Raw genomic sequence first — 27,933 nt, forward strand, 5'->3', positions numbered from 1 at the left:
GCATTGGTGGTTCAGTGGTAGAATGCTCGCCTGCCACGCGGGAGGCCCGGGTTCGATTCCCGGCCAATGCAAATACTAATTTTTTTTTTTTGGTGCCCCGGCTCGCCCCAGCACAGCCCTGATGTAATAACAGACTTGTGCCTCTGCGGGCCCCAATCGGCCGGGCCCTGGGGAGGGCGGGCCCCGCTTCCCACAAGGAACACGGACAAGGGCCCCGCTGCGCTCTCTGGGTCGGGCGGCCTCAGGCGCTCAGGAGGCCCCGGCCTGAGGCGGCGCTGCGACGGGACAGAGGCGCACCGGGGCAGCTCCGCCAGCGGGCAGGCGGCGGCGGCGGCGGCGGCGGGGACGAGATGGAGGTGTAAGGAAGGAGCCCGGCGCGCGTGTAGGCCTCTCCCGGCCGGTGCGCCGCGCCGCGCCTGAGGGACGTGCCCCGCCGGGCCGGCAACGGCTGAAAGGGCCGCGTGAGGGGAGCTGGGGGAGGGGACCCCGTCTTTGGGGGGGGTCGGTCTGGCTGGGGGAGGGGACCCCCTCTGTGGTGGGGGGTCGGTCGGTCTGGCTGCAGCAGTGGGATGTGTGGTCTTTAGAGGGCGCGGGGACCCCGTTCGTTTGTGTAATAGTTGTGTTTGGAGTGTGCGAAAATAAACAACTCCCACATGCAGCAATAGCCAGAAACTACAGAGGATTTAACAGAATTGTGATCCTAAAGATTTGATAATCCCCCCCGAATTGACCAAAAAGTGCCCCCCTTTGTAGTGTCAGCACAGATTAGCAAAGACGGGAGAATTGATTTCTGACAATTGCTTTTAAGACCTGCATAATTTCCTCTTTTTCAGGAAAGACGCAAATGCTGCATTGCTAAGTAACTTTGAGGTAAGTTTATTTGTACCATGATTTTAAACTGACAATTTAACGTTACAGTGAGTTGCAGTACACTCCTTTTGATGGCAATGAGAACATGACCTGGCCCAAATACAAATCATGTCTCTAGGGACTTTTAACCAAGAAATCAGGAAGATCTGTATGTGACTAGTGAATGATTTTTCACATTCACATTTTTTTTTAAGTGGTAAAATTGGGGCTATTCCTGCTTTAAAGATGACCTAAAAATGCTGTTCTTGGTACTATTTGCATGAATGTGAGCATAGCTTGATCCCAAATCTATAAATAAAACAAATGTTAGTGTTATGGTGTGTCCTCAAATCCATGAGAAGATGTTCTGAAAGACTTGTCAGTCATTTTCATTATTATCTTTTCGCCCACATTTTTAGGTTCTTAATTTAGAATGATCTGTCTTGTCATTTCTTGAATACAAATAATTTTTCCATTACCAAAATGTCCTCCACTTTAGTTACCCAGTCAGTCATTAGCAGGGCAACATGATCTTCTGTGTTTGATCGGTAATATTTTAATAACACATATTTTTAGAAACTGCAGGAGAAAAAATGCTATAAATTAAAAAAAAAAAAATCTTTTGAAGTATTTTAGTAAAAAGAGACTTTTTTTTTTAGGTGTTCCAGTTACTTACTGATCTTAAGCAGCAGCGCAAAGATAGTGGAAAACACAAACCAAGCTCTGGCCAGCAGAATCTGAACACTATCATGTATGAAGTGAGTAGAGCTATACATTCCTTTAGCCCTCTATCTAGCACAAGCCAGAGGCTGGACTATATCACTGTGTTCATCATTTACAATCACATGCAAAATTAAGTCTTGGAATTTTCCTACTGATGAACATTAGTTGTAGTAAATAAATATTTTAATTTTGTAATATAACTTTCCTCCCCAAAAGATCTCAAAGTGCTGCTTAAACTGTGGATACAGCACAACTGAAATGTAGCCACTGAGGTGGAAAGTGCTGTCTAGCTGATATGCACCATCATGGAGGAAAGGAGCAATTTTGGTCAAGGTCACAAGGACAAACTCCTGCTCTTATGAAAATTGCCAAAGAATTTTACATGTTTATAGAGAGCAGACAAGCTGTGGCTCTGGTTTTGAGATGTCATTCAAAAGACCTCAATAAAGCAAACTACATTCAATATATTTGTTAAGGCTTCCAGCGCATGCTGCCAGTATTTAAATCTGTACTCCTGTTCTAGAAGTATTTGAATCTGTACTTCTAGAATAGGGGTGGCCAAACTGGCTCATGAGCCGAATGCGGCTCTTTTACGGTTAAAGTCTCCCCATTCTCTGCCTACCAGACTGGTGTGAGGAGCTTTGAACTTCTATCCTACGACAGGGTGATGGGGCCAGAAGATTTTGCCCAGCAGGGAGAGAGATTTCGGAGGTCAGTAAGTTTGGCCACCCCTGTTCTAGAGAGTCTAGATGTTTCAGACCTGAGGTTTAGAGCACGCATGGCCTATAGATTTCTCTGTTGAAACGAAGTAAATTAAATTAATCAAAAAAGAAACTACCATCTGGGATTACACAGTGTAACTAAATTATACATATACAGTCAATCACTGGCAAATTCAGTACTAAATGTTTGATCTGTTGTTTGGAAAAATATTTTAAACTATTATTTACTGATAGTTAACATGATGGGATGATTTTTAAGAACTTAAATTAGCAGCTTTATCAAACATAATTAATTTTTAAAATTGTAGTCTGACCTCTAGTGGCTGTGGAAGAGAATTGTCTTTAATATCGCTAGCGTTAATATTGGGCCAGTTACAGCTTTCCTGGCTCGCATGAATAGTCCTATTGATTGTGGTGGCACTATTCATGCGAGCAAGATTTCCTTCCGGCTTTTTTTTTTTTTTTTTTGTCTGAAAAGACAAAATTGTAATTTATAAACCTTAGATTTAGTAAAACAGACGTTTATAAAAATCTAATTTAATTTTACATTGAGATTCACTGTCTCATTACCACGTGTTTCAAATATGTGGGGAAAAAGACCATTCTGTGAGTATATTTACATCTAAACATAATTTAGAGTTTAACTCTTTAATCACATTATTGCCTGTGTATGAAATGCTTTCATATACATTTTCCCATCTAGATATTTATTCTGTGCAAGTAGTAAGAGAAATCTAGGGTGTACTTGATTTAGATATCAAACAGGTACTTAACTTAATGTAATTATTTCTGTCCATCATGAATACACACACAAGGTTTTTGTGCATACATGTGCACACTGGTATTGCAGTAGTAGCTAAATCTAGTTTAGTAAACAGGAGCTGAATTTTGATGTGACCATAATATGAAGTTTTGCACTTTTAATTGATTTTTTTAATGGAAGAAGCATCAGAGTTTTGAAAAGAAGTCATTATAGAAGTGAAATAGCTGTGTTCCTCTAATAAAATATGGTGTCTTAATGGGAAATTGGTAAATAATAATAATTCTGTCTCCTCTAACAAAGTCAGCAGTGACTTCAGAGTTAAAAGAACCAAAAAATCATCCTGATTCTTAGGGGCGGGAATACTTATCTAATGTATAAAATATATTGCATGAATTCATTCGAAGATAGGCATTAAGAATACCAACAGCGAACATTTCATTATTCAGTATAGGTCAGGAAAGCCAAACCTTTCAGTGTTATTCAAAACTAGTTTCAGATAGCTGGTTTTGTTAATAGTATTATTTTTTTTAGTTTCATACACGCTGTCATATCCTAACAGAATCTCACCAATAAAATTTATTTTCCTACCAGTTAACTGTTTTCTGTTGGTAAATACTGATTAATTTTTTCCCCATATATTCTTTTTAAAATAAAATTTTATTTTAAAGAATTTCCAAAGACAAACATATGTAGGAAGATACTCCTTTTCTTATGCTTGCAAAATAGCGAGTAGATAACACACAAGCTCCGTAGGGCAGGAAATCCATCTGTATTTTAAAGCACCATGCATATCTATACCATGTGCCCATGATGGATGGTTCATTATGTATGTTATTATCCAGTTGGTGGCTGCAGCATCAGTCAGTTGTATGGACTCCATGAGAGCTACCTGTATAGCTGTGGAGAACCACAGATGAAGGTCACTGCTCTCAATTTGAAACAACTAGACATAGACAGTGTCCCGTTGTCCTTCAATTACCGGTATGTTTAGTACATTTGTACTTTTTAATTTCAGACAAAATGCAGGAATTCTCTGGAATCCTGTTCTGATTCTGTTTACTCGCAATTCCTTATAGTTCAAGTAATGTCCAGAAAGGCTCATAAGTTACTATCAAATTTAAAAGGCAGTTGTAAATTGTAATCTGCATATACGTATATAAAACTAAAGCAGGGGTTCTTCACCGACCCTTCCATTTAATTAGGTTGATAGGCTCAGATAAAGTTGCAAGATGCATTATCTGTCATGTTGGATTTTCATTCTTTTAAACAAAGAAACAAAACATGACGTCCTTTAAAGGCTAGTTGAGGTTAAAAACCATTTGTGTATGTTAGTGTAAAAGGTAAACAGAGCAGGGAAATGAATTGTCTCACTGAAATGTAAGATGAAAATATCTGAATAAATTACTACTACACTATCTTTGCAAAGATTTTTTTTTTAAATTGTGATCTGCATAAATAACTTCTGTGCTCTTCAGAAAGCACTGCCAAATATGCTGATTACAGTACAGTACGTTCAGCTGTAAAAGATGAAAACATCCTTATGCTGGGAGACTTTGTTTCAGCTGTGGAGTTTAAATTAGCTATTTATGGCCTGGCAATAAGAGTACCACTGGCACTGAATTCATGAAAACTTGAAAGAAAATAACTTTACATGGTCCCAAGGATGAATACTATAAGGCTCTTCTTCAGTCCGGTCCAACAACTGGGTGCCTTTTTAAACAAAGTTTTGAGATCCTCTGTATTGTTAGACCTGTACATACTTTAGATGTTTAAAACAAACTAAATCTCTGATTGATGCTGTTAAAAATATCTTGGTCCCAATTTGAGCCCCCAGTTAAGATTATTTCATCAAATTAATAAAGAAAACTTGTTACGGACCAATACCCTTTGAATTGCATATGTTTAAATGCTTAGAACTAAAAAAGGATCTTTCATCCATACACCTCAGTGCATTCTACAAATTTGGGTAGATGTTATTCCATTTTACAGATGGGCAAATGAAGTTTACAGGGAGGTTAAGTGATTGTTCAGCACTACAAAGAGAATCCTCAGAGTCAGCTTAGAACACAGGAATTCCTGTCTTTCAGCATTGGACAATGTCTTTTTGTATGGACCATCTTCAGCAGGGTTTCCTTGATAAGTGCTGGCATAATTTCCATTTCATAATCATTTTTGTATTTACTGACTGTTGATTAAACTTTCAGCAGAAATGAATATGATCTCTGTGAATCAAGAGAAATCCAAATGAAGCTGTGCCAATTATGACAACATATTCTACTTTCTGAAAGAGGTTAAAGAACTAAGGTCCCCATTCAGACTTCTCTCAATAGGTGTGAGGAGATTTTTCATAAAATAAACTTGTTTCATAGATATTTCACATAACTCATAAAGCAAAAATAAATGTGGAGTAACACATATTTTTTCCACCTTCTGCAGACATTAAAATACATATCCAAAACACCATGCAGATTCCAAAATCCTGAGATTGTAAGAGATTTCCTCATAGCAATGAAAGGCCATAAACTAACCAAGTAAGTAAAGATCTCCTTTTCAGTTTGTATATATGAGTGCATGAAAATATTCAAAACCAGCTCTTCATAAAAACAATTTAATAATTTGTCTGCTTTTTGCTTAACTTTTCTAATACAGTTTACAGAAAAATGAAGGAAAAAATTAAAATTCTCTGCCTAACTAGCCTTTCCTTCTCAAGTGAACACCCGCACATTTGCTTTAAATGAATGCTGTGTTTGCCAAAGTTTTTCTCAAACTGTTTGCCTGTATTTCCTTTATAATGTTCAGTTGAGTTCTCAAAGTCAAAATGCACAGAAGTATTAAAAATATGTTTGTTGAGGTAAAAACTATGTCAGGTGGATGGATTTGTCATCAAAATAAAAAGGGACATTGAGAGAGACTTCAATTTATTAAGTCATCTTACTCATTTCTATCCTCAGCAAAAATATTCCTAAAAATATTGATGGCTCCACAGCAAAGAATAGGTATAATTGTGAAAATAAGGTTCCCGTAGAGATGTATAGAAAATGTGTTATCTGTTGAAGAAGCTAATTCTTGCCTGAGTCTGAGAGTTGCAGATGCTCAGCAGCTTCCTACCAGAGTTACGAACTGACCGGTCAACCACACACCTCATTTGGAGCCAGAAGTATGCAAACACAGCACCAGCAGCAGAAACAAGCACACACACACACACACAAAAACCAACAACAACAAAAAAGCAAATACAGTACATTATTGTGTTAAACATAAAATACTAAAAAAATAAAGGGAAAGTTTAAAAAAAAAATTGACAAAGTAAGGAAACTTTCTGTGTTTGTTTAATTTAAATTAAGATGGTTAAAAGCAGTATTTTTCTTCTGCATAGTAAAGTTTCAAAGCTATATTAAGTCAATGTAAACTTTTGAAAGAACAACCATAACATTTTGTTCAGTTACAAAGATTTCAGAACAACCTCCATTCCCGAGGTGTTTGTACCTCTGAGGTTTCACTGTATATGGAATGTTTGCCACATACTTCACAAAATAAGAAACACGGGTGTATTTTTTTGCGTTATCTTGTGACTGCTTTTCCCCCCCTCTAAACTTTTCCAGTCAATGTGTCCAGGCTAGACTTATCAAAGCACACCTGGTAGCCACTTCTCCACCTTTCACCAAAACATAGAAATCATATGGTGATGGTGCACTTGTAAAAGAATGGGCACAATCTGAATAATCTTATCTCTTAACTTCCACAATCCTATACATTTAGGAGAAATAACTTTGCTAAATATATTACTCTATTTAAAAAAAAATACCCACAGTAAATTTATTAGGAATGCATTTGCCTTTTTAACCATAGTGTTAATAACCAGTGAGCGACTAACATTCCTCAGCAGCATTTGTTGCTTTTTCACTCTCCTGAGTGGTATTTCTTAAAAGGTACTTCTTCTTATACATACCCAGTCAGCTGCACTGGTTCCTGTTCTGGTAAAAATGAGCTGTTTCTTATGCTCCCATTTGATGTTAATCCAGGAAGAGAATCGAAGAGTGAAAGATTGACAGACTTTTATCTTGAAGACATATTTTAAAAATCTTATACATCTCAGCCTCTATTACTAGTTCACTGATTTAGTCAATAGATTGTGTTCTGGCCCTTTAATATATCGTTTAACATGAGGACAGTTTAAAGGTGTGCATGTCAGTCTTGTGGTACTTGTTCTTTCACCTTTATTTTGTTCCACTGAGTAAAGATCATCCTTTTTTTGGCAATGCATGAACTGAAGAGGTATTGTACTACTTGTTATCAATGCCGAGCAAAGTATTGGCTACCATCTTGGTGAATAGAATGAAAATGGCAGTGGATGCAATATTATGAGAAGAATAGTCTGGGTTCTGACCAGGTAGATTATATTGTGAACAGATATTCACTCTTTTACAAATCTGGGGAGTGTGATGAGGTTTGAAGGTGTCTGCGATAAAGATATCCATACAAGATGAGGAAAAGGAAATACCATGTTTTGGAAGGATGAACAACATCTGGTCAAACAGAGGTCTCCCCATTGAACTGAAGAGAAGATTATACCATGTGATAGTACTGAGTATGCTATTGTATGGAGCAGAGACTTGACCAATGACAGTGGCTAACAAAAAGTTTGGAGGCTGCCCATTACAGATGGCTGAGGAAAATGCAATACGTTTCACAGAATTATAAAAGCACAAATGTGAGAGTAAGGGAGCTGACAGAGCAGAACATGTTAGAAAATATCATCAAAGAAAGAAGGCTCAGATAGTTGGGACAAGTACACCATATGGAAGATCGGAGAGTTGTTAAGCAAACATTCAGTTGGGTACTCAAGGGAGGAAAGAGAAAGTGAGGAAGGACAAGGAAGAACTGGGAGAAGACAGTGACAGAGGATATTGAATGTGCTGAGATCACCGGAGAAGAAGTACCATAACTGGCAAGTGACTTAATCTGTGGAGGAACTGTACTGCCTGATGTGTCAATGGCACTGGAAGGACTAAGGTATGCAACTCAGTAGAGCTATGTGAGAATGAGAAAACCAACACATTCCACATTTGTTATTGCATCCCTTGAACAGTAGGGGGAGCAGTTATTCAGCAGAATTTTAGATGGGTTTGTAAACTCAGAGGCTGTCTATGGAAAACTAACTAACCTACTTACTGAGTCAGCACTACATGAAGAATTAGGCCTTTATCAAGTGAATTATTTTTATTCTGCCTTCTCACCGCAAACCACCAAGATGAGTAGCCATGGAAACACATTGCCTTTATGGCCAATCATAGTAATAGTTATACAGTTCAAAACATTTTAATGCTGGCACATCGTGTGATCCCAGTAAAATAACTGCCATAAGCCTTTTCTTATTCCTCATAGTTGTCCTGCTATATTTGCGGGACCAGTGGTCTGATCTGATATAAGTGTTCTTGAGCTGCTGTGCTCAGTGGTGATGATGCGTTTTCCAAAACACGCTTGCTGGGAGTTTAGTGATCCTAGAGAGTTTATTTTTCAATCCTCTCTTAAAAGAGAGAACAAAGTAGTAAAATATACAAAAACAATTAAAAACCTTTAGTTTTTAGTGCTTTCAGCCAATTAGCTTGTTAATGTGCAATTTCAAAGCCATGCAAATACCTGGTACTGTCTGACATGAGATGGAGCCATATTTGGGCCTCAGCAACATTCGGAACAGAGAATTTAAAAGTGAAAAAGCTATAAACTAACATCACAGTAAATTTTATAACTACCTTGTTGAGGTCTTATGCTTTAAATAATTCATTAGCAAATCCAGCAGTGTTGTATTTGGAAAATATAGGGGAAAATACTCTGTAACTCCAGTCCAGATTAATTCTCCAGGTCTAGTCCTCTCTAGAAGGATCTGATATTTTTCTGTGTGGTTGTTAATGCTACCTCATTTAAAAGAGCATGTGTCAATCTTATGGTTTGCAATTGAGGTTAAATCAAAATTGGCTATTCTCTCACTTTTTCTTACCTGTATTACCTATGTGACTTTTGTTTTGGGAGAATCAATTTTTCAGATATTGGATGGACCTAAATATTTGAAAGTACATTAAAGTTGGGACCCAGACATTGTCCTTTTGGTTTTTAAACCAACAAATTCAAAGAAATTTAGATCTGAAGATTAATAGTACTTTAAAATGTATTTTATCCTGATTTTTACTTTTCCCTTGTCATTGTCAAAAATTATAACAAAGCAAAACCCTTAAAATGTTTAATGATGAATAGTGTGTTTTGTCATTGCTGTCTCCCCCAGAGATTTCAGAGTGAAAACGTTTCTTGGAAGACAGAATGGTATTATTTAAATAATAGCATAATTTTCTATCTTCCTGAAAAATATCCATTGTACTTCCCACACTTCAGTGCAATCATAATTGGGTGTATTATCTATAGAGCGATTCCTGTAATCTTGATTCAAGCCAGATTCCTACAGGGGAGTTTGGGCTGAATTAGGACAATAGGATTTTGAGTTTGAAGCATGTAATAAAATATAAAGTAGTGATAGTATATGCCACAATATCATTTTTCTTCTAGCAGCTAGAAGAATCATGTTCCTTGAGTATAAAACTGCCTCCATGCAGAGGGAGGAAATTCTGATTTTTAGCTCTGAATGGTGGATCTCAGCACTGATATACTACTCTTCCCACTTGTGCAGATCTCTGCCCATGTTGCAAGAGGAGACTACCAGAGCTCAGATCTGCTGTGTGGATCTCAAAGTAGATTTTCCCCTCCATGAGAATGTGTAGAACTTCAAAAGCACAACCTAGAGATTTTCACCACTTATTAAAATTAGCATTTTATTACAAGGACTTGGTTAAAAGAGTGCATGTACAAAATGCATTTGGGTTGATCAAGGTTGGTGCTCTCATCTTAATTTTCACCATAATACTTAATTATTTTTATTTATTTATTATTATTATTGTAGCATCCACAAAAGTACTTAAATCTGCAGAGGCATTGCAACAGTGTGGTGTTAATTAGTTATCTTAGTTAGGGCATGTGCTGCCTAAACTAGGTATGCTATAGCAAATTAAAGATGGGTGACCTGAATTCCAAAGTTCCCGGCTTTTGTTTGGTATAACTAATCATGAGTTCAATTCAGATCCTAAATTCTTAGCTGTGTACTCATGTTCACGCAAAGGATGCATTAATTATGGGTTCATATTGAGCATTGGCCTCTTGCGAAGATTATTTTCAATGGAGTTTATAATACTCAGGTTCTGTATATGTGTATATGCTAACAAGGAACCCTATGTATGCACATAGGGCATGATGCTGTGTGACTGACATCTGTGAGAGTATTGACATTGGCTTAGATGAGGGCAGATCAGTTTCTGAGCTGTTTGCTCTAAAGCAGCACAGTGGCGGCTCAGTCCCAGCTTATATAGTGAGTAGGGGGTAGGTCACCTATTGGTAGTGTCATGGGGCTGTGGATTCTTGCTCTGCTATGGCATACATGAATTTTTTCTATCTCCCCTTTCCCTGCAGCAGCATGCAATAGAAGAGGAGAGTTCTCCTCTGGCTGCACCACTCATTTTGGGGGAAGGGAGGTCAGGGGGCTGCTGCTTATATAGAAGAGAAAGGAGCTTCCATGTTTACAGCACCTGTGGTGGTCTCACAGCACACCCTTAGGCCTGGACTACACCTAAATCTTATGTCCACCTACCTACGTTGCTCAGACTGTGAAAAATTTTGTCTCCTGAGCACTATAGTTAGGTTGACCTGACTTCCCATGTATATGCGGACCTAGTTACCATTGAGAGATAAAACCTCTTTTGTCAGTGTAGGAAGCATCTATACTACAGTTGCAGTGCTGTAGCTGTGCTGGAGTAGCAGCTGTAGTGTGGACATACCCTGAGAGTACATGTGTGGGTTCTATTAGGGTGACTATAGGGACAGTCCTGATATTCAGGGCTTTATCTTAAATAGGTGCCTATTGCTCCTCAAGCCCCTCCTGATATTTCAGACTTGTCATCTTGTCACCGTAGGGTCTATGCATATAGCAGAGAGAACTGCTAACATGGACTTCCCATGCAATAGATGCAGCTATATTTATTATACATATGTGCATACTGGTTATTTGTTAAACAAATCCCTGCATCTGGATATTTCCTAAACAAATAGTTATAAGACAGCATGTTCTTGTTCCGGGCTGCTGAATGAAATAACCATGGAACTAAATATTCATACTAATATCAACACACTCACACAGATATCCTACCATTATCATCTTCAAATGATTCACCAACAGAAGATAACCTACTATTCTGGTTGTCAGAACAGTATTTAGGTCGATCAGTCAATAGATGATTAGTTACCATTGATCAGGTAGCTCCCTCTGTAATATTTGATATTTTCCTTTGCATCTCCAGTTGAAGCCCAGTATATTTTTTTCAAATGCATTGTTTACAATCATAAATACACAGTGTTTGAAAGACATTAACACTTATGCCGGAGGCTTCTTTTTTTTTTTCACTATAAAGTAGCATTTGCAGTTTATAACCTGCTAGGACCTGTTCAGGCATTTTAGGCTGAAAAATTACATGCAAACTGTCATGTGGCTTTTGATTTTTGTACCCTGCTGCTAATGCTTTTTTGATGCATTTAGTCATTGTTCTGCAAGAAGCATGATGATCAAAAGCTGAATGAAATTTCCCATCTAACACAGTTTAATGACTTGCCATTTTTTCCTCTCGTAAATTATCCACTTATTTTTCTGCACATAAATTTGGAAAATTAGGAACAGTCTGTATGATTTCATCTTTTGTTGAAGCATTTCTCATTGAGATTATATTGTATTTCCTATAAGCCTTCTAAAAACTCTGTTATTGGTTATTATGTTTTCTATTGATGACATTTAAGCCAAAATAGCCTTTGAGAGATGACCTTGCCTTACACTCTTGGAACCAATATCCCTTGTCTCTGGGAATGACAAGTATTTCTGCTTAATGATTACATTAGATGGTTCTAGATGTGTATTTGTCTTTAGTTGTTTTTATTGTTGCCTGTTCTGCCAATAATCTTTCCTTAACAAACGAGGTACTGTTAACTGAAGATCTATGTCTTTTAAATTAGTTCTAGATAAATAATACTGAAATTATAACATAGCTTTAGTTATGTGACCAATATTCTTTTAATCAGCATGGCATAATAGGTGAAAAAAATAAAATGAAAACTATTATAATTATATTTTCCTTGGTGAATAATTGTTTAGTAAATGTTACAAATATCATGTTAGTTGGAAAACGGACATGATAAAGATCGCTTGTCAGAACCCAATATCCCCATTAATAGATTGTTTACTTGCAGAGAAAATGGTTTTCCAAAACACTTCTGTTCCTTGGTAATATTTCGACCCATAATTTTTTTTAGTTTTCAAAAATAAACTCATTTTAAAGCTGAGCAGACACAGGGCCAAAATCCAAGGACATCTGCTCCTTCCAGCCTGAAAAACTTGAACAAAAGTCTTTGTTTAGGAATAAACAGTTTTTTTTCTTTATTTGGTCAAGGATTATTTTCTTGATAGAGGTAATTAGGCTTACCTCAATGGACTGAATAATCTGCATCTTGCAGCAACAGAAAAAAAGACAGCTAAAAAGGCTCTGGTCTAAAACCAGCCTATGAGGAACTTGCAGTTAGAATATTAAGTTATTTAATATTAAAAATAATTTTAACTTGTACATACACCTTTTCTTTCTCAAAGTTCTCTACAAAATATGAATCTGAACAACTCTTCTGTGAGGGAGGCAAATGTTATTCCTATTTTACAGCTCTAGAAACTGAGGCACAGAGAAGTTGTGGCTTGCCAAAGCCACACAGCAAGCAAAAATGAAAGCCTGGGTTAGAACTCGGTAGCTCCCATCCTCAGTCCTGTGCTTACACCACCGGATCATGCTACTTCCTAGCACTAGGAAAAATTCATCCTATATTATAACTCAGATGAGCCAAGGCCTGATCCAATGCCAGTTGAAGACACTGGTTAGCATGCTTTCTCCAAGCAAGGCAGGACATCTTTTTTTATTTTGGGGAGAGGGGGAGACTTGTTTTGCTTTTTAAAAAATGATATTCTTTTATGGGTGTAGGCTTTCTCTTCCTGTGATTTTTTTCCTGTTTAATTTTAGTATTAGTACATTTTAATGCTAGTTTCTTTAATCAGTATTCATTCTTACATGTCTGCATCTTCAGCTGCACACAGTTAGTGAATGCCAAAAGTAATAAATACTTTATCTTTTAGACAGAAAGCAGCCAGCAATGTGACCTCAGCTCAGTTCTAAATCCAGCCATATTCTTAATAGACACTGTATTGTTGTAAACAAGCTGGGCATTATTGGTAGAGAAATCTTCATAAATGACTGGTATGGAAAAACAGTGGAGGTATATTCAGAGTTCCCAGAGGCTAGAAGCATATTGAACTCTTATCCTTGACCTTCCAAAACCAAAGCAAAGCTAATGTGTAGAGGAGATGAGTCTAATACTGACTCCTGCATGTCCTTTATAAACCATTATTTTCTTCTTGGACAGTCAGTCTTACTTCAGAATTAAAGAGGCTAAATGTGCTGCAAAAGGGTTATTGATGGGAGTTAAAAACCCTGAACAGTTACTCTGACAGAAGAGAAAGTAAGTAGTTTCTGCAATGGACAAACTGGGTTAGACGCATTGGGTTAGATTGTGGCAAATCCTGCCTGGGAGGGCCCGAGCAAGGAGCTTTCTCCCCATCATTCTCATGTAGAGACTGCCACCTTCATGGACCTTGCACTCAGTGAGCAGATGGGGAGGCCTTTTGGGTTAACAGCTGATCCCTATTTCAGGGGAGGTAGTATCTTTGTTTTTTCTTAAAATCTTCAAGCAATAAAGCATACAAAAGATTTCTTGCCAATTAATCATTCTGTACCTCAATTTTCCCATCTGTAAAATAGGGATAATGATCCATACCCGTTTTGTAAAACATTGAGATCTATAAATATGCACCAGCGCTGTATAATAGTGAAACAATAACAGGCATTTCTAGAAATACATATAAACTGAGTTTTCATGGTATCTTTTTTAGTTAATATTTATGTACCTTTCCTTTGAATCTCACAGTCTTGGCAGTTGTGCTTTAAGGGATGCATGCATGACCCTGCTGTCATGGCAAATGCTGAGTTCAAAAGACACTGGTTATTATAGAATGGAAGCAAGCAGTGTGTTCCTTAAAACAAAAATAATTTTATAGCTGTGACAATATGTCTGGGCAGCATAATAACTGTAAATACATTTACTGAAATTGTTCCAGCTGTCAGCTAAATCTTATTCCAGATTCTTGCCTAAGGAATGAAGAATGTGTCTGTGTTTTTGGGGGGAATAATTTCTGTTGTTCTTTATAAACAGGAGAGCAAATTAAAAAGGAGATTGTGAATTTAAAAAAAATTAAAACATTTTGACCAGCTCTTTAATTCGTCAAAAAGTAGAGGAAAAAATGTTTTTGTCAAAAATTGTCCTGATTTTTTTAAAATTTCATCAAAACTTTAAAATTTCAAAAATTTTGACTGGCTCCAGTAAATAGCATGTGTTTTATTAAATGGCACAGAAGTTCCTAAAGACTGAGCACATTTTTCAAATATTAAACAAATGCATAGATTTTTTACAGTTAAATATAGAGAATTTCACAGACGTAATATTTTTTTAAAAATACATTGGGAATGTATTAAAACAGGCTTTTTTAATTAGAACAGCTTCCCATGCTTTTATAAAAATGGTGACTGAATGGCTCAGGGAATTAGGTAAGATAAGGGAGTTTTTCTCCTTTAGGACATTGTTTTGGGCCAGATTTGGAATCAATATGACAACTCTTTGGAGGCTCCTGTGAAATAAGGAGGCCTAGGTGCAGTAACTAGGGATGCAGGAGGTGCTGCTTCACCCCTGGCTCAAAGTGGTGTCCATTATATACAGGGTTTACAGTTTGATTCAATGGCTCTCAGCAGCCCCACTATAATAATTGTTCCAACACCCCTGTAAGAAGGTAGTCTGAGTTCTTAATGGTTATGTATCCACATCATAAAAATCACCAACACCATTGTTTGTTTCAGCCTCAGCAGAGTGGTTCAGACTTGAAAGAACCGTGTTGTCTCCCATTGGAATACTCTATTCATAGAGCCATGAACATCAGAGATGGTAAAGACCTGTCAGGACATCCTGACTTTGGTAGTGTGGGATTTTTTCTCCAAGTCAGAGTAGAAACATATTGGTGGAGCAGCCTCGAAAAGTTTATACTACTGCTGCTCATGCTGCATGTTTTGTGGATAAACACAGGGCTTCAGTCTCCAGGGAGGTCATTCAGGCTCTTGTCATGAATATTAAATTCACACTCTCGTGCACGCACACAGCCAAAGTAGTGCATCATTTATCACTGTCTTCTCATGGGAATTGTAAATGCCTTGGCTGTTGAATGGTTACTAGTATGCATACATGAATGATAAGGCATTGAAATGTCTTAAATATTATTATAAGGTGTTAGATTTCAAAGGCTGACGGTGTCTGAGTACCATTTAAAGCTGAAATGGTATCTGAAGAGCATAGGGAATGCAGACAATGACCAGCTGGTTGTAATGGCCCAAACGTGAGCACAGTTCTGTGAGTTTTGGCATCTCTTTCCTCTTGAAGAATGTGAGGTTTCCTCTTTCTTGAAACCTCCTACAGTTCTGAGAAACTGATGAGAAGCTATTTGGAGTTGCTATAAATACACATTTAAATGCCCTTTGAAATGTATATTGAATAATCTAGAAGGAAGCTTTAGTCCTTTTAAAATGGGAGGTTAGTACTAGATGGCAAACTGTAAAACCAAAAATATCAACTGATTCTTTTTTATTCTAATTTACTAAATAACAACAAAGAAATTTTGGGCAAACACAGATTGCAATAAAGAAAAATTTCTCTAATTTGAAAACAGTTTTTGAGCAAATTATTTTATTCAAAAGGAGGGTTTTAAATATTATTTTAACTCCCTTTCTCGTATCTAATCTTACTAAATTACGATTACTGACCTTTAATTATAAGATGTCTTTATTAAGGCTGCAGATTCCCTCACCAGTTGTACCAATTATCTCTAGCAGTGTGATATAGCTGTGTGTCCTTAAGCTATTAAGGCCTGCTGAGATCACTGCTACTTTGATATTATGACCTGGTCAACAGGACCAGAATGTTAAAATGTAGCTTTTGAGAGCGGTGAGATAAACATACTGGGATATGACACCTTTGGGTTTAGCTGTTGGGGAGGATATGTATTTCATTAGGATGTAAAATACATTTTTTTGGCTGCAGATATATTATTTGGATGTTTTGAATTCTGTGAAAATAGTTGTCTACATCCACCAAAAAGAAGAGTTCTTCATATGACACTCAAATATGTTTTCTTGCATACTTCCCATTTTAGTAATAAAGCCTTAAAGGGAAAAGATTTGTAATATTCTTTTTTGATTTGTAGATTAATGAGTAGAACTAATGTGGAGAGCGAATCCAAGAATAGTTGGGCTTTATGGGTGCAGGCTCCATTGAAGTCAGTGGGAATTTGTCATTGACTTCAGTAGAGGTAGAATTTAACCCTCTATATCAGGGGTGGAGAACGTACGGCCCGCGAAATCATTTGGTCTGGCCCTGGCGGCGGGGGGGAATTCGGCGGCGCACGCGGTTTCACAGCGGCGGGGGGGGGGGGGGGGGGCGGCAGTGCCCGCCGCAGAAACCCTGCCGCCGTTTGCCCCTTTTCGCCGGCGGGCACTACCCCCCCACGGAACCCCGCCGCCGCCGTGAATTCAGGCCCTTGACAGAAAAAAGGTTCCCCACCCCTGCTCTATATGATGTGCGTGCTTAAATATCAATGTTGGATTAATTTTAGTGATTTTTTTCGTTGTATGTAGAAAAGGATGGAAACTGAATAATTTAAAATGTAACTATAACACCAAATATATACTTAAAATCAAAACAAAACAGATTTAACACAACACAGAAGGAATCCTGGCCTTGTGATCAGAATACCTGAGTTTTTCTGGAAGTCAGAATACATGGATTTTCTTTCTGTTTCTGCCATGGACTTCATGTGTAATCTTGGATAAGCCACTTAGCTTTTTTATCCTTCAGTTTTCTGAACTGGTTTAACAGGATAATGCTTTCCTACCTCTCATTGATTTTGAGGCTTAATTTCACTAATATTTGTAAAATGTTTTAAAATCCTCAGGTGGAAGGTCCAATAGAAGTGCAAAGTATTATTAATAAATAATTATTTGAGGCAGAGATCAAGCATGGAAAATTCCAGCTTGAAAGATAAATGTTTCAGTAAGTTATGCATGTGTGGAAACAAGGGATTGTAATCGAAACTGTTTTGCCACATTGGTCTGCTAAACACCAGTGTAGGTAGATATATACAGAATTATGACAATCAAGGTCAGAGATCACGCGTCAAATGTAGAGAAAATGACCTTTGGCAATGGCTTTCAGTTCTCCGTTATTAGGGACGTGTTTGCGTCTGATCATTCATTTGTTCAGAATCCTGAAATTTATATAAATGTTTTATTTTTTTCTTTTAAACAGAGCAGAAAAGCTCCAGTTGCTTAACCACAGGCCCATGACTGCAGTTGAGATACAGCTGGTAAGTTACAATGCTCCTAACTGCCCAAACCCAGCTTTAACCTTGAAGATCAACTGAATAATTGTTTGCTCGTGGTCACTGCCTGACAGGATCCAGCATAGTTTTTTCAGGTCCAATACAAACTTATAACACAGGCCCCCTCCCACACACACACCACAATCCCTCATCCCATACATACAATCTCATGAGCTATGAAAATGTTTTTCCTCATTGTAATAAGGGTTTCAGCCTGGGCCGGGCCCCTGAGAGCCTCTGGGACCTGGTGAAGTGTACACTCCCCTTTTCCCCCCCATGTGGGGGACCTGCTGACTGTTAGGACTTGTCTTTTTATACACATCTTTACATTAATATTTTCTGATTGTTTTCTTTTCTCTTTAGTTCCCCTCTGAGATCTCTCTATAAGACTTGCCCCTCTTCCTCTTAGACATATCCTTCACTCTCATACGTTTCAGTGTCTCAGATTGAAAATAACCATCAGAATTGTTAAATGGAGGTATAATCTCATGTCCTAGGAATACATTTATCTATGGTGAAATACTTGTAGTGAAATACTTTTGGAATATGAATTTTGGTTTAGAAAACTACTGTGGTATATTCCTTTTAATTATTTTTCTAAGGTACGGGGAAGGCAAACATTTGGGAGAGAACAATCGTTAGCAATGACTGCCACTGTGCTTCTGAAATGACTGTGTAGCATGAGAACTGTACGTTGGGAAGCTTTCAGTTGGAAGGCATCCATTATCAATACCTTGGAACATAACCTATGGATAAAGGGATATTACAGATAAAAAGGGATAGATCGGTTAAATGTTCTCCAGAGCATCTTGTAAAGAACACACATGCTGTATTAATAAGGACATTATTATAACAAGGCTGTTCCTCTAGTAAAGTTAACTTGCATGGAGAACATCTGTTGATAATCTTACCCTGAGACTTGATTGTGTAGTAGCAGGATTACATTCTGTTGCAAAAGGATAAGGGTAAGAAGTGGATGCTAGTAGGACTGCATCCTATATTTCTCGCATTCCTTGGTAACCAAGAACTAGAATTGCCAGCAGTGAAAACAGCTGATATGATGCACTAAGAACTGTCAAGTTTATCTGCGAGTTAATTCCACATTCTGCAGATGCAAACAAGAGCATGAAGGCTAATCAGCTTCTTCAAAAGTGATAAGTAGAGCCTTCAAATGTTTTAGAATTTCTCTCGCTCTTAGCTTCCTGCATTGCACTTGCTATTAGGGTCCAGCATACCATATTTGTGACGGTTACCTTTGGGATCTGTGTAATTAATATAATGTTTACTGATAAAATGACAAAACTTCGTGTTACAGCGTCCTCAAGCAAGTAGAACCTTCATGTATTTATAAGGAATTTAATACATTAAAACAGAAGCCATTGGGAGTTTTGTCATTGAGGATTGTCTAGATACAAATTTCCACGAAAGCAAGTCCATTAGCTGGAGAAAGGATTTGAAAGGCAAAATATACAGGTAAATTAATACCAACTCTAAAATGGCCTGGATTGCCCTGTGAAGTTTTTTTTATTTTTTCTTAAACGCTTTGACTCATCCCTGGATATAGATCTAAAGCAATTGATATTGAACATTTTAGATCATAGTTTCCCAAAAAGCAGGTCCATTAATTTAATTTTAAGAAGAGGCACCTTCTAGAACTAATTACAAATAAGCCATGTCCCCAAAAGTGTGTGTGTGTAATTTCCCCAATGTATTTTGAGTAATGTATGTAAAAGGGTATTTAATACTATTTGTTTTCTTTTGGCTTCAAGTCTTTTTATTCTTTCCTGTATAATTCCTGCCCTATAATAGTGCACAAGATATAAATCAGGGTAACTATATTTCATCTAAAAGATGAAGGCATCTTTCTGTGGAGAGGTATCTTTTTTTGTTTTAACTCAGGTCATTTTTTTGTCCTCTTGCATAAATCATTGCACTTTGTTTATAGTTGCCTTCTCCAGACTGTGTGCTGACATTTGTTTTTAAACGATAACAACAAAAGCAACATGAAATTCTAATCCTTATCCCACTGGGTAAAATATTGTATACAGTACATCTGTCTTGACCTCCAGCTTTAATCTCCAACATATGTTGTTCATGGCTCGATGACACACATAAGAGAAAAGAAACACAGTGTGATCTAACCGTGACATGGGTTCCAACTTTATGTAATGCTTAACAATGATGTGTTAGAGTGAGGAGCTTCTCCTTAAAGAACAGATTGCTTCACATCTGTGTCTCAGTGGTGCAGTAGGTGTTAATTTTGCATATTTTAAAACTAGACAACACCTGGGAGACCACTGCCTCATGGTATCCATTCCATGCAACCAAACGGACAGATTGTCATTTATTGTTGACAAGAGAATAATAACAATTTCACCTGTTCCTCTGGAAAATGCAAGAGGATGGAAAGTTTAAACATTTCATGTTCTCAGCAATGTGCTTTGCATACTTGTTTAGTTTCGTCTGACAAGGAGATGAATCCAGCCAGTCAATCTTTTGCTGTATTTTTCTTATGGTCTTCCTTATTTGTATGTTTGTATGAATGTCTTGGAGATACTCTACATTTGAGGAAACTGCAGGTATTTCCTTGCTTAAAGTATCTCCTACATTGGAACAAAAATATAATTGTTTGGTAGCTCTGAGAAGTACCAAAGTGCACCTTTCTCTTTTTTATGTTATTGGTTTTTATATTTAATACAGTCTTGAAACTATTGTCTACAGAAAAATAATATGCAACCCACAGATTGTTCTCTTCACTAGCATTAAGTCTTATGAGCACACCAGTGCAGGGTATTTTAAAGTTCTTCGTATTGTTTATTTTCCAGCATTTGCAATATATATTTGTGGACCAAATGCCTAAGGAAACAGCCCTTTTTCAGCTGAAAGTATTTTATTCCAAACATATTACAGAATAGTGCTCATTTATAATATCTTTTCTTCTGACTCCTGCATTGAACCCATCTTAATGACCATTACTGAGTAAAAGGAGGAAAAAACATGACTGGTGCTCATAGTATTAACATATCACATTGGAATGTAGTAATTGAATTTAAGTATTTGTCTGTGTCAAATGGGAAGCATGATTGACTGCAGTATGGCAACAAATCTGATCTTGTTAGCCGCACAAGTGCATTTTCCTGAAAATACATATCTATATTTTTATGAATGCAAGTGGTGTATGCTACAGCATCTGCTACAGAGAAATTTTACAATGATTTAGAGAAGCAAAAAGGTGAGTGATCAAATGCAGTAGTATCTTTGGAATGATTTATTAGAACAGATAGTATAGACACTATGATTTATTGTGTTTCTTCTTCCCCCATTGATTTTAATAAGGTTTCTGCTCTGTGGCTTGAGAGAGAGACATGCCTGTCTGGTTGTATTGGAGAGTGTTTTTTAACATGTAGCTTTTGTTACTGTAATGCTAGGTGTTTTCCACTAGTCACATGAGGCTTTTTTAAAGCCCACCTGTATCTCCAAACAAAGTATGAACAAGGAGACCATTCATAAACATTACAAATGTCCAGTTCAATTGAACCGTTGGCAGAATATGCCATAAAGTCTGCATTGACAAAAATTTTGTATTTTATTTTCCCCTAGCATACAGTTTGCATTCCCTTCTGCTTAGAGGTTATATTTGTTGCTTTAACAACTTTAGCTAATTGCATGCTAGAGGTTAGCAGGACTGCTTTATAATCCATAAGTGATTTGGTATTTATTCCTTTGTGAAACTTTAGTTATAAATGTTAATACTTAAAATGTGTGTGTTTTTTTTCTTCTATATTATTTTTTCTGTAATGTTAGTGTTTCCTCGTGATACTGCTGTATTCAATAATCAGGGAACATTTTGTCTTAGAATTGCAAATCAAGAGCCTCTGTGCAAATCAGAAGACTGTGTGCTAAAGCCTGGTGCACTTAGAAAGAACCACTGAATCTCCTTCTCTTTCCCTGGTTTGATGTTTTTATTTGACTCATTTCCACTTTTCTCTTTATCTGCATCTTGTTCATTCCTGTCTTTTGCATTTCTTCTTTATCAAGAAGGATAAAGTAACTTTATCCTGTTACTTTGCTGTTTTCTAATTGCATAATACATTTCATGTCATTATACTTGTTTCTTTGGGGGAATGATCTAATATGTAGTTTATCCTTTTGATCCTTGAACTTTTTGGTTATATCCACCACTACAGAAACATGGACATCAGTAGTAAGCCCTCAGCCCATCCTAAATCTGAAGGATTTGTCTGTTGGTCCCATTCCAATACATAAGAGCTTCTAAAAAAAGAATGAGGGTGCTTGATTAAGTCAGTGTTTGGAATCAACTGGTCCTGCAAGACTTCTTCATTCAAATAGTAGTGTTAACGTCAGCATAACTCATGATTCATGTGAGGAATTGCAGCAGGATTAAGCACTGCAGTTTACCAAATGCAGCAACATTCCAGCACTGTTAGTAATAGGATGACAGATCAGTTGTTTGCGTTCAAGCTCTTTCAGTTGCTTTAGCAATGAAAAGTAAATAGAAACACGAGAAAGCACATAATGATCTAATGATGATTTTATAAGAATGGGAGATAGTATAAGGATGCTTTAGTGGACTTTGAAGTGTTTATGTATTGTAGCCTGAATGACAGAGATGAGTGATGCAAGTAACCTTCAAGTTTCTTCTTACTGTTGCACATAACACCACAGACTGTCCTACAATACTTCTGTTTTACTCGCTGGTGCTACAGTGTGAGGCAAGCTCCTGAAATATCACAAAGTATCCCAGAAGTTAACCCTTATCACTACTGTGTTTCATTTTTTATTATACTCTGGTTTTAAAAAAATCTCATACCATCACTCTCAGGGCTGTTAATACAGGATTATGTTCTTAATTGTTCTTCCCCTTCCCCCTTTGTGTTATACTATATCCGGTTATTATCATGAAGATAAAAAGGTAATCTGATAATATTAGTGTATAAATAGGCATGAGAAAGTGACACCTTAAATAAAAACCTTTCCAGACATTGATTCTCTGAGAAGATGGTATTGAGAGTTGTCTGATTGGGGGAAAAAAATGGTGTCATTGCAAAATAGCATTTTACCGTGAAGGCCCTTGAGTACCGTCCACTTTCATTGATCTAACCTCCTTGCACCACCATTGATGCTGATGTATTGAAAGCACTGTAGAAGGCAGAGACTATCTTAAAGCAGATTCTCAAACTTTAACATACTGTGGACTATATCTTTAATAGAGAGAGTGTCTTGAGGACACCTCATTCCCATTCACATAAAATCTTTGTAGCAACTACAATAGTTGCTTATGCGGGAAAGTAATATTAGGAAAGTATTTAAGGTAATGTAGTTTCTTTTAATACAGTATAGCAGCTGGCAACTGGAGAGTCAGTACCATTTTACTAGCAAGTGGACATCCAGTAGTCCATGTATTTTGATTTGAGAAACACTGCCATAAAGAATCTCATCCATTGGTTGTGAATAAGGCCAGGAAAAGATCATCCTACAGAATCACTCCCCCCTGCCACCCAGTGTTGGGGGTGTCCTTTTTGTCTGCTGCATAAGCAGATTCCAGTTGGTTTATTGTCCCTGCTTCAAAGAGTTCTGGTAATGGCTGTTGAAATATGAGCAGACTATATAAAGAGGTGGCTCTTAAGACAATGAACTATTTGTTTTAATTGAGCATATCACTTCAGGGTTTAGAAATCAAGATGTGTCTGGATAGCTGCCAGTTTATCTAGGACTTATTACACTTATGTTGACTGGAAGCCATAATTAATGTAAATCACAGCTCTGCAGAGGGAATTAAAAAAAAAAAGACTTTGTATACAAAAAGATCTTAATTGGTTGCATTTGCTTTTGAAGATCCCATTCTGCTTGCTTTTCTGGCCTCTGACAAGCTCTTTCTTTTAACAGCTGGTTACAAATGAAGACAGTTGTTATTGGTGGCAGTGTTACCATGAGAATTCTTGTAGTTCCAAAAGAGGCTAGGTCCATAATTAATCGTATGGAATATTATTTATTATTTGTTGAGTCCAGACTGGGTGCTTTGTTCTGTGAAGAGTAAGGAACAGACAAAGGTCCTGCAAGCAAAGACCTTACAATCTAAATAGACCTCTTGATAGTCTGACTATTGTAGGGTGAGGTGGCTTTCACGGGAGAAAGGCTTTAGTTTTGAAAGATAAACCCATCTCTGGAGAAAGGTACTAATAGTCTGTAACTTTTGTGAACTTTATTTGACACATTGGCCGGTGAGTTGGCCCATTGGCTTATATTGACTTTTGCCTCCTTGTTTTGCACAGCAGAAAGCACTCTGGGCTAGAACCACAAAGGGGACTTAAACTCAGGATTATAACACCTAACTTTTAGACAGCCGGCCACCTAGTGGAATCTACAGACCGAGTTAGGTGTGCAGGCTCCCTGTAAATGCATGGGAAGAATTAGAGCAACAAGATGGGTGAGGTAATATCTTTAAATGGGATTCACAAAGCCAGCCTGCTGAGCAGGGAGCTGCCTAAATTACCCAGTAGGAAATGCCAAGGAGAGGGGTGGGACCTAAACCCTACCCGTGAAAGGGAGTTAGGCACCTAACAGGATTTGCCTCTCTCTTGTTGGGATTCACAGCAGTGAATCATCTCCTGGAGTTAGGTGCTTAATCCACGTCAGCCCTTTCTCGCAACAAATTAGGATGAGGAGCAGGTGGCGGTGGTGTCGTCCCCCTGTCCTCTTGTGAAATAGCCCAGTGGTCAGAACACTGACCCAGGATGTGGAAGATCCAGGTTAAAGTCCCCACTCTCCCTGATGTGGAGCAGATCTCCCATGTCCCAGGTGAATGTCCTAACCATTTGGTTATTGGATATTCTGGGGGTGGGTCTCTCCCAGTCTCTCCTGTTGAAGCAGTTTCATTTTGTATAAAATAATTCAGTATTCATTGGAGTGGGGATTGGAACCAAGCTAGTGCTCTAACCACTACACTATAGTCATTCTCTCTCTTGCTCTTTCCCCCCAACCTCCTCTTTTGTCTGTTGTCTGACTCGCTGTCTGACCCAGGGCACATTGAAGTATTTCATACAGAGTGGAAAAGCTTCAACTAGAGAGCCCCACCTCAGAATACCCAGTAGCCTAGTGGCAACACCACCACCACCTCTTGTGCGTTGTGCGGGGTACAGGATCAGGTCCCTCAGATGAACTAGTTGGGGAACACCTAGTTTGGGGATCTTACTGGGGCTTAGGCACTTGGCATCAGAACTTAGGTGGCTTTGCAGATGCCCACCAGCAGAAATGTAGGTGCCGACAAAGTTTGGTGGCATCTGAGTGAAAGTTTTGAGGATCTTAATTTTGGATTTTAGGTACCTAAATCCCTTTGTGGATCTAGCCTACTGTGTCTACAGTTAAGCACTAAGTGTGCTTAAATCCTATACACTTTAAATAGGACTTAGGCTCCTAGATCCTGCAGGCACTTTTGACAGTGTTATGCCAACTCATGTTAGAGAGGTCCTGAGCCAAAAGTCTTAGAAAAATGCCCAGAAGAAAACTACTTCCAAATTTTCATAACACTGTAACTTTAAAACTGGCTGATTCCAAAAATACTGATGTACTCGTGGCATATGGAAAGCGATATTTTAGAAAAATAGGTTTCTTCTTGGAGAGAAGGTGGGGTCTTATAAATCTGGTTGATAGTGGAGAGCTAGCTGCCATTGTAGCTATGGCGCAACTATCATTCTAATAATTTTTTTATCATAATCATTCAACTTTTTACAAGCAAAAGTTTGCATAATGAGCTCATTATGCAATGTGTAATGTCCCGTTAATACAGCACCTCCTAATTGGTTAAATCCTTCTCCCTGGAGGTGAAGGAGGAAGTGTGGATTTCACAGTTACAGTAGATTGTTTTTGATCTGCAGATGGTAGAGGAAAGTGAAGAAAGACTAACAGAAGAGCAGATTGAGTCACTTCTTCAAACCGTCACCAGCATTCTTCCAGGGGACCCACAGGAAGAGGAGAAGAGACAGTTGACAATGGCAGCTGAAGAAGCAGGTGACCAGGAATAGACAGCATCTGGACCAAAGTTGGCAATGTCATCTAACGTTTAGTGGGGAAAAAAACAGCTAAACTTTTTGATTGCAAAGACAGTGTGGGATTTTTTACACAGGGCTTAATCTTGTGTAACATCAATGTATGGTATGTTAATGCTTTATTGTATAAATCATGGTAGCAACAGTTGTTTACAAGAAACATAAATCAAAGGAGAGCTCTTATGTCAGCCTTTTGTGAGATGTGAGGAAGATAGTGACTGACTACATAACAAAGCAGTTTGAGAAATAAGGAAAATAAACCCTGAGCTTTAATATTCTTTTTTTTCCATTACCCATGTGACCAGCTGTGCTTTTCTGAGTAGGAGCTGACATTGTACTAATTACTATAGCAATACACTGTAATTGGTTTCATGTTTTTGAATGACTCAACTGTTTATTAGAATGCAGTTTACAATGCAGTGCCAGTTCTGTGTGGAAGGAGCCATTTCAGGGTATCGATACACAATTAGAATAAAAGGTGCTTAATATCCATATAAGATTAGCTGTAATAGATGCTTGCAGCTTATACTATGGAAATGGAAGGAATGTAAAGGCTGTATTGATACGGTAACTAGTCTCAAGGACACTCTGCTGTTTTTCCTTTGTATCACCTGTTGTCTAGGTATTACATGTAGAACAGTGCACCGTTCACATGAACTATACTACCATGGCACAGCTGGGTGAGTTCACAGTGACATGACAACATTAACTATGAATTTCCCTATTTTGTTTTCAGATGTTTAACCAGGGCTTGGTCCTTGCTCAAGCAGAACTTCCGCTGAAGTCAATAGGAGTTTTGTCTGATCAAAGACTGCAGGACCCAAACACTGAAATGTTGGAAGTGTTAGAGATCATTAAATCACAGGTGGTACATATATGTTACAGGCAACACTGTTTCTTACTATGCTGTGACTGCAAACAAAAAGTGTACCAGTCATTATAATGTGTTTAAAAGCTGAAATAAAAAGTTTGAAAAAACTCAGAGGAATTTCGTGGTTGATAAGGAGTGGGAGTCAGAATATCTGATTTCTGTTTCCAGTGCTGTCACAGCCTTCCTTTGTGATATTGGGCAAATAATTTACCCTTGCTCTGCCTCAGTTTCCCCTTATGTAAGGTAAAATGATAATACTTCTTCATGAGACTGGTGTAATGCTCAGTTCATAAATATTTGTAAGCTGCTTTGAGCTACTGAGTTGGAAGGTGCTATGGCAGTAGAAATTATTATTACTAATGGTTTAGAAAGTAATGACTGTACATCAGGTTGATAAATTCTCAGGCTGAAAGCCAAGATGTTTATTAGGACAAGGTATAGAGATTATGGTGTTAAAAGGAAATGTCCAAGTATTTTTCTTACATAAATATAAATATTCATGAGAGAGAGGGAGGGAGGGGGGAAAAAGGCCTCCAAATGCTTAATGAACTGCCAGACTGCTGAAAGATACATTTTAAAATTTGTTTTAAAATTAATCTTTTTGGCTCTTATGAGTCATTAATGGTGCTTAACAGCTTGCAGGAATGGGCCATGTCCTCTAGAATGTATCGTATTTTTCTAAAAGCCAGCTAATGAAATGTCATTTTAAAACTAACAGAGCAAACAGAAGTAAATCACAAGTTCCTTTAAAATATTTTAACCCCTTTCTTAAGCTGATTGTTCCATGTCAGGAATTGTTGATTTGTTATAATATATCTGCACCAGCCATCAGTGTGGTTTTATGATGAAAGTTGAAAATGTGTTGTTTGATTACTAGGAAACTGCCCTTTTACTACATTATTTAATTTGTTTAATAATAAATCACTTCCAGATAAATAAAAATATTTAATTTTGTACAAACACATGAATAGTCTACTTATCTCAGTAAAGACACACAAAATATAATTTTCTTGGCGGTATTTTGCCAAATTATATTCTGTGAAAGATTACATAGGGTTTCAACATCTGCATTGCATTAAGGAATTTTGTTTTAACCTGCTGCCTATATTCTCTGAATGCACAAATACAGGTGGTGAATTTTGGAACTCTACACATTTCTTGCTTCATGCTTGTTTGTACTCAGATTGGTTACTTGAAAGTCATAATCCTGAGACTCAGAAATGGTTTATGGAAAACAAATGTTACCTCATGTGTGATATCTTCTAGTGTGCTGTATGTTACAT

The 27,933-nt window shown here is 37.6% G+C and overlaps 1 protein-coding gene and 1 non-coding gene across 3 annotated transcripts; both read left to right on the forward strand.

Annotated features, from left to right (window-relative positions):
• On the forward strand, positions 1-71 carry TRNAG-GCC (transfer RNA glycine (anticodon GCC)). The gene has a single exon. It is a non-coding gene; the product is annotated as a tRNA-Gly (tRNA).
• CRCP (CGRP receptor component) lies at positions 32-27,933 on the forward strand. 2 transcript variants are annotated; one of them, XM_067537955.1, is made up of 6 exons: positions 213-358; positions 834-870; positions 1,509-1,607; positions 5,494-5,588; positions 17,641-17,698; positions 25,609-27,933. In XM_067537955.1, the coding sequence occupies exons 1-6, from the start codon at positions 351-353 to the stop codon at positions 25,753-25,755; spliced, it is 444 nt and encodes a 147-aa protein (XP_067394056.1). In that variant the 5' UTR covers positions 213-350; the 3' UTR covers positions 25,756-27,933. The 2 variants fall into 2 exon arrangements, with proteins under 2 accessions (XP_067394057.1, XP_067394056.1); XM_067537956.1 differs by lacking the exons at positions 5,494-5,588; positions 17,641-17,698; positions 25,609-27,933 and adding an exon at positions 5,262-5,381 and having other exon boundaries at positions 32-356.

Source organism: Emydura macquarii, unplaced genomic scaffold (genome assembly GCF_026122565.2).
Source record: "Emydura macquarii macquarii isolate MOO-44397 ecotype Brisbane River unplaced genomic scaffold, CSIRO-AGI_Emac_v2 contig_450, whole genome shotgun sequence".
NCBI classification, from domain to species: domain Eukaryota; kingdom Metazoa; phylum Chordata; order Testudines; family Chelidae; genus Emydura; species Emydura macquarii.

Bases quoted from the DNA above. Each gene is read 5' to 3' on its own strand.
- CRCP (XM_067537955.1), top strand. The intron at 5,589-17,640 runs GTAAGTAAAGAT...TCTTTTAAACAG, and splicing joins AAAGGCCATAAACTAACCAA to AGCAGAAAAGCTCCAGTTGC. The intron at 17,699-25,608 runs GTAAGTTACAAT...TTTGATCTGCAG, and splicing joins CTGCAGTTGAGATACAGCTG to ATGGTAGAGGAAAGTGAAGA.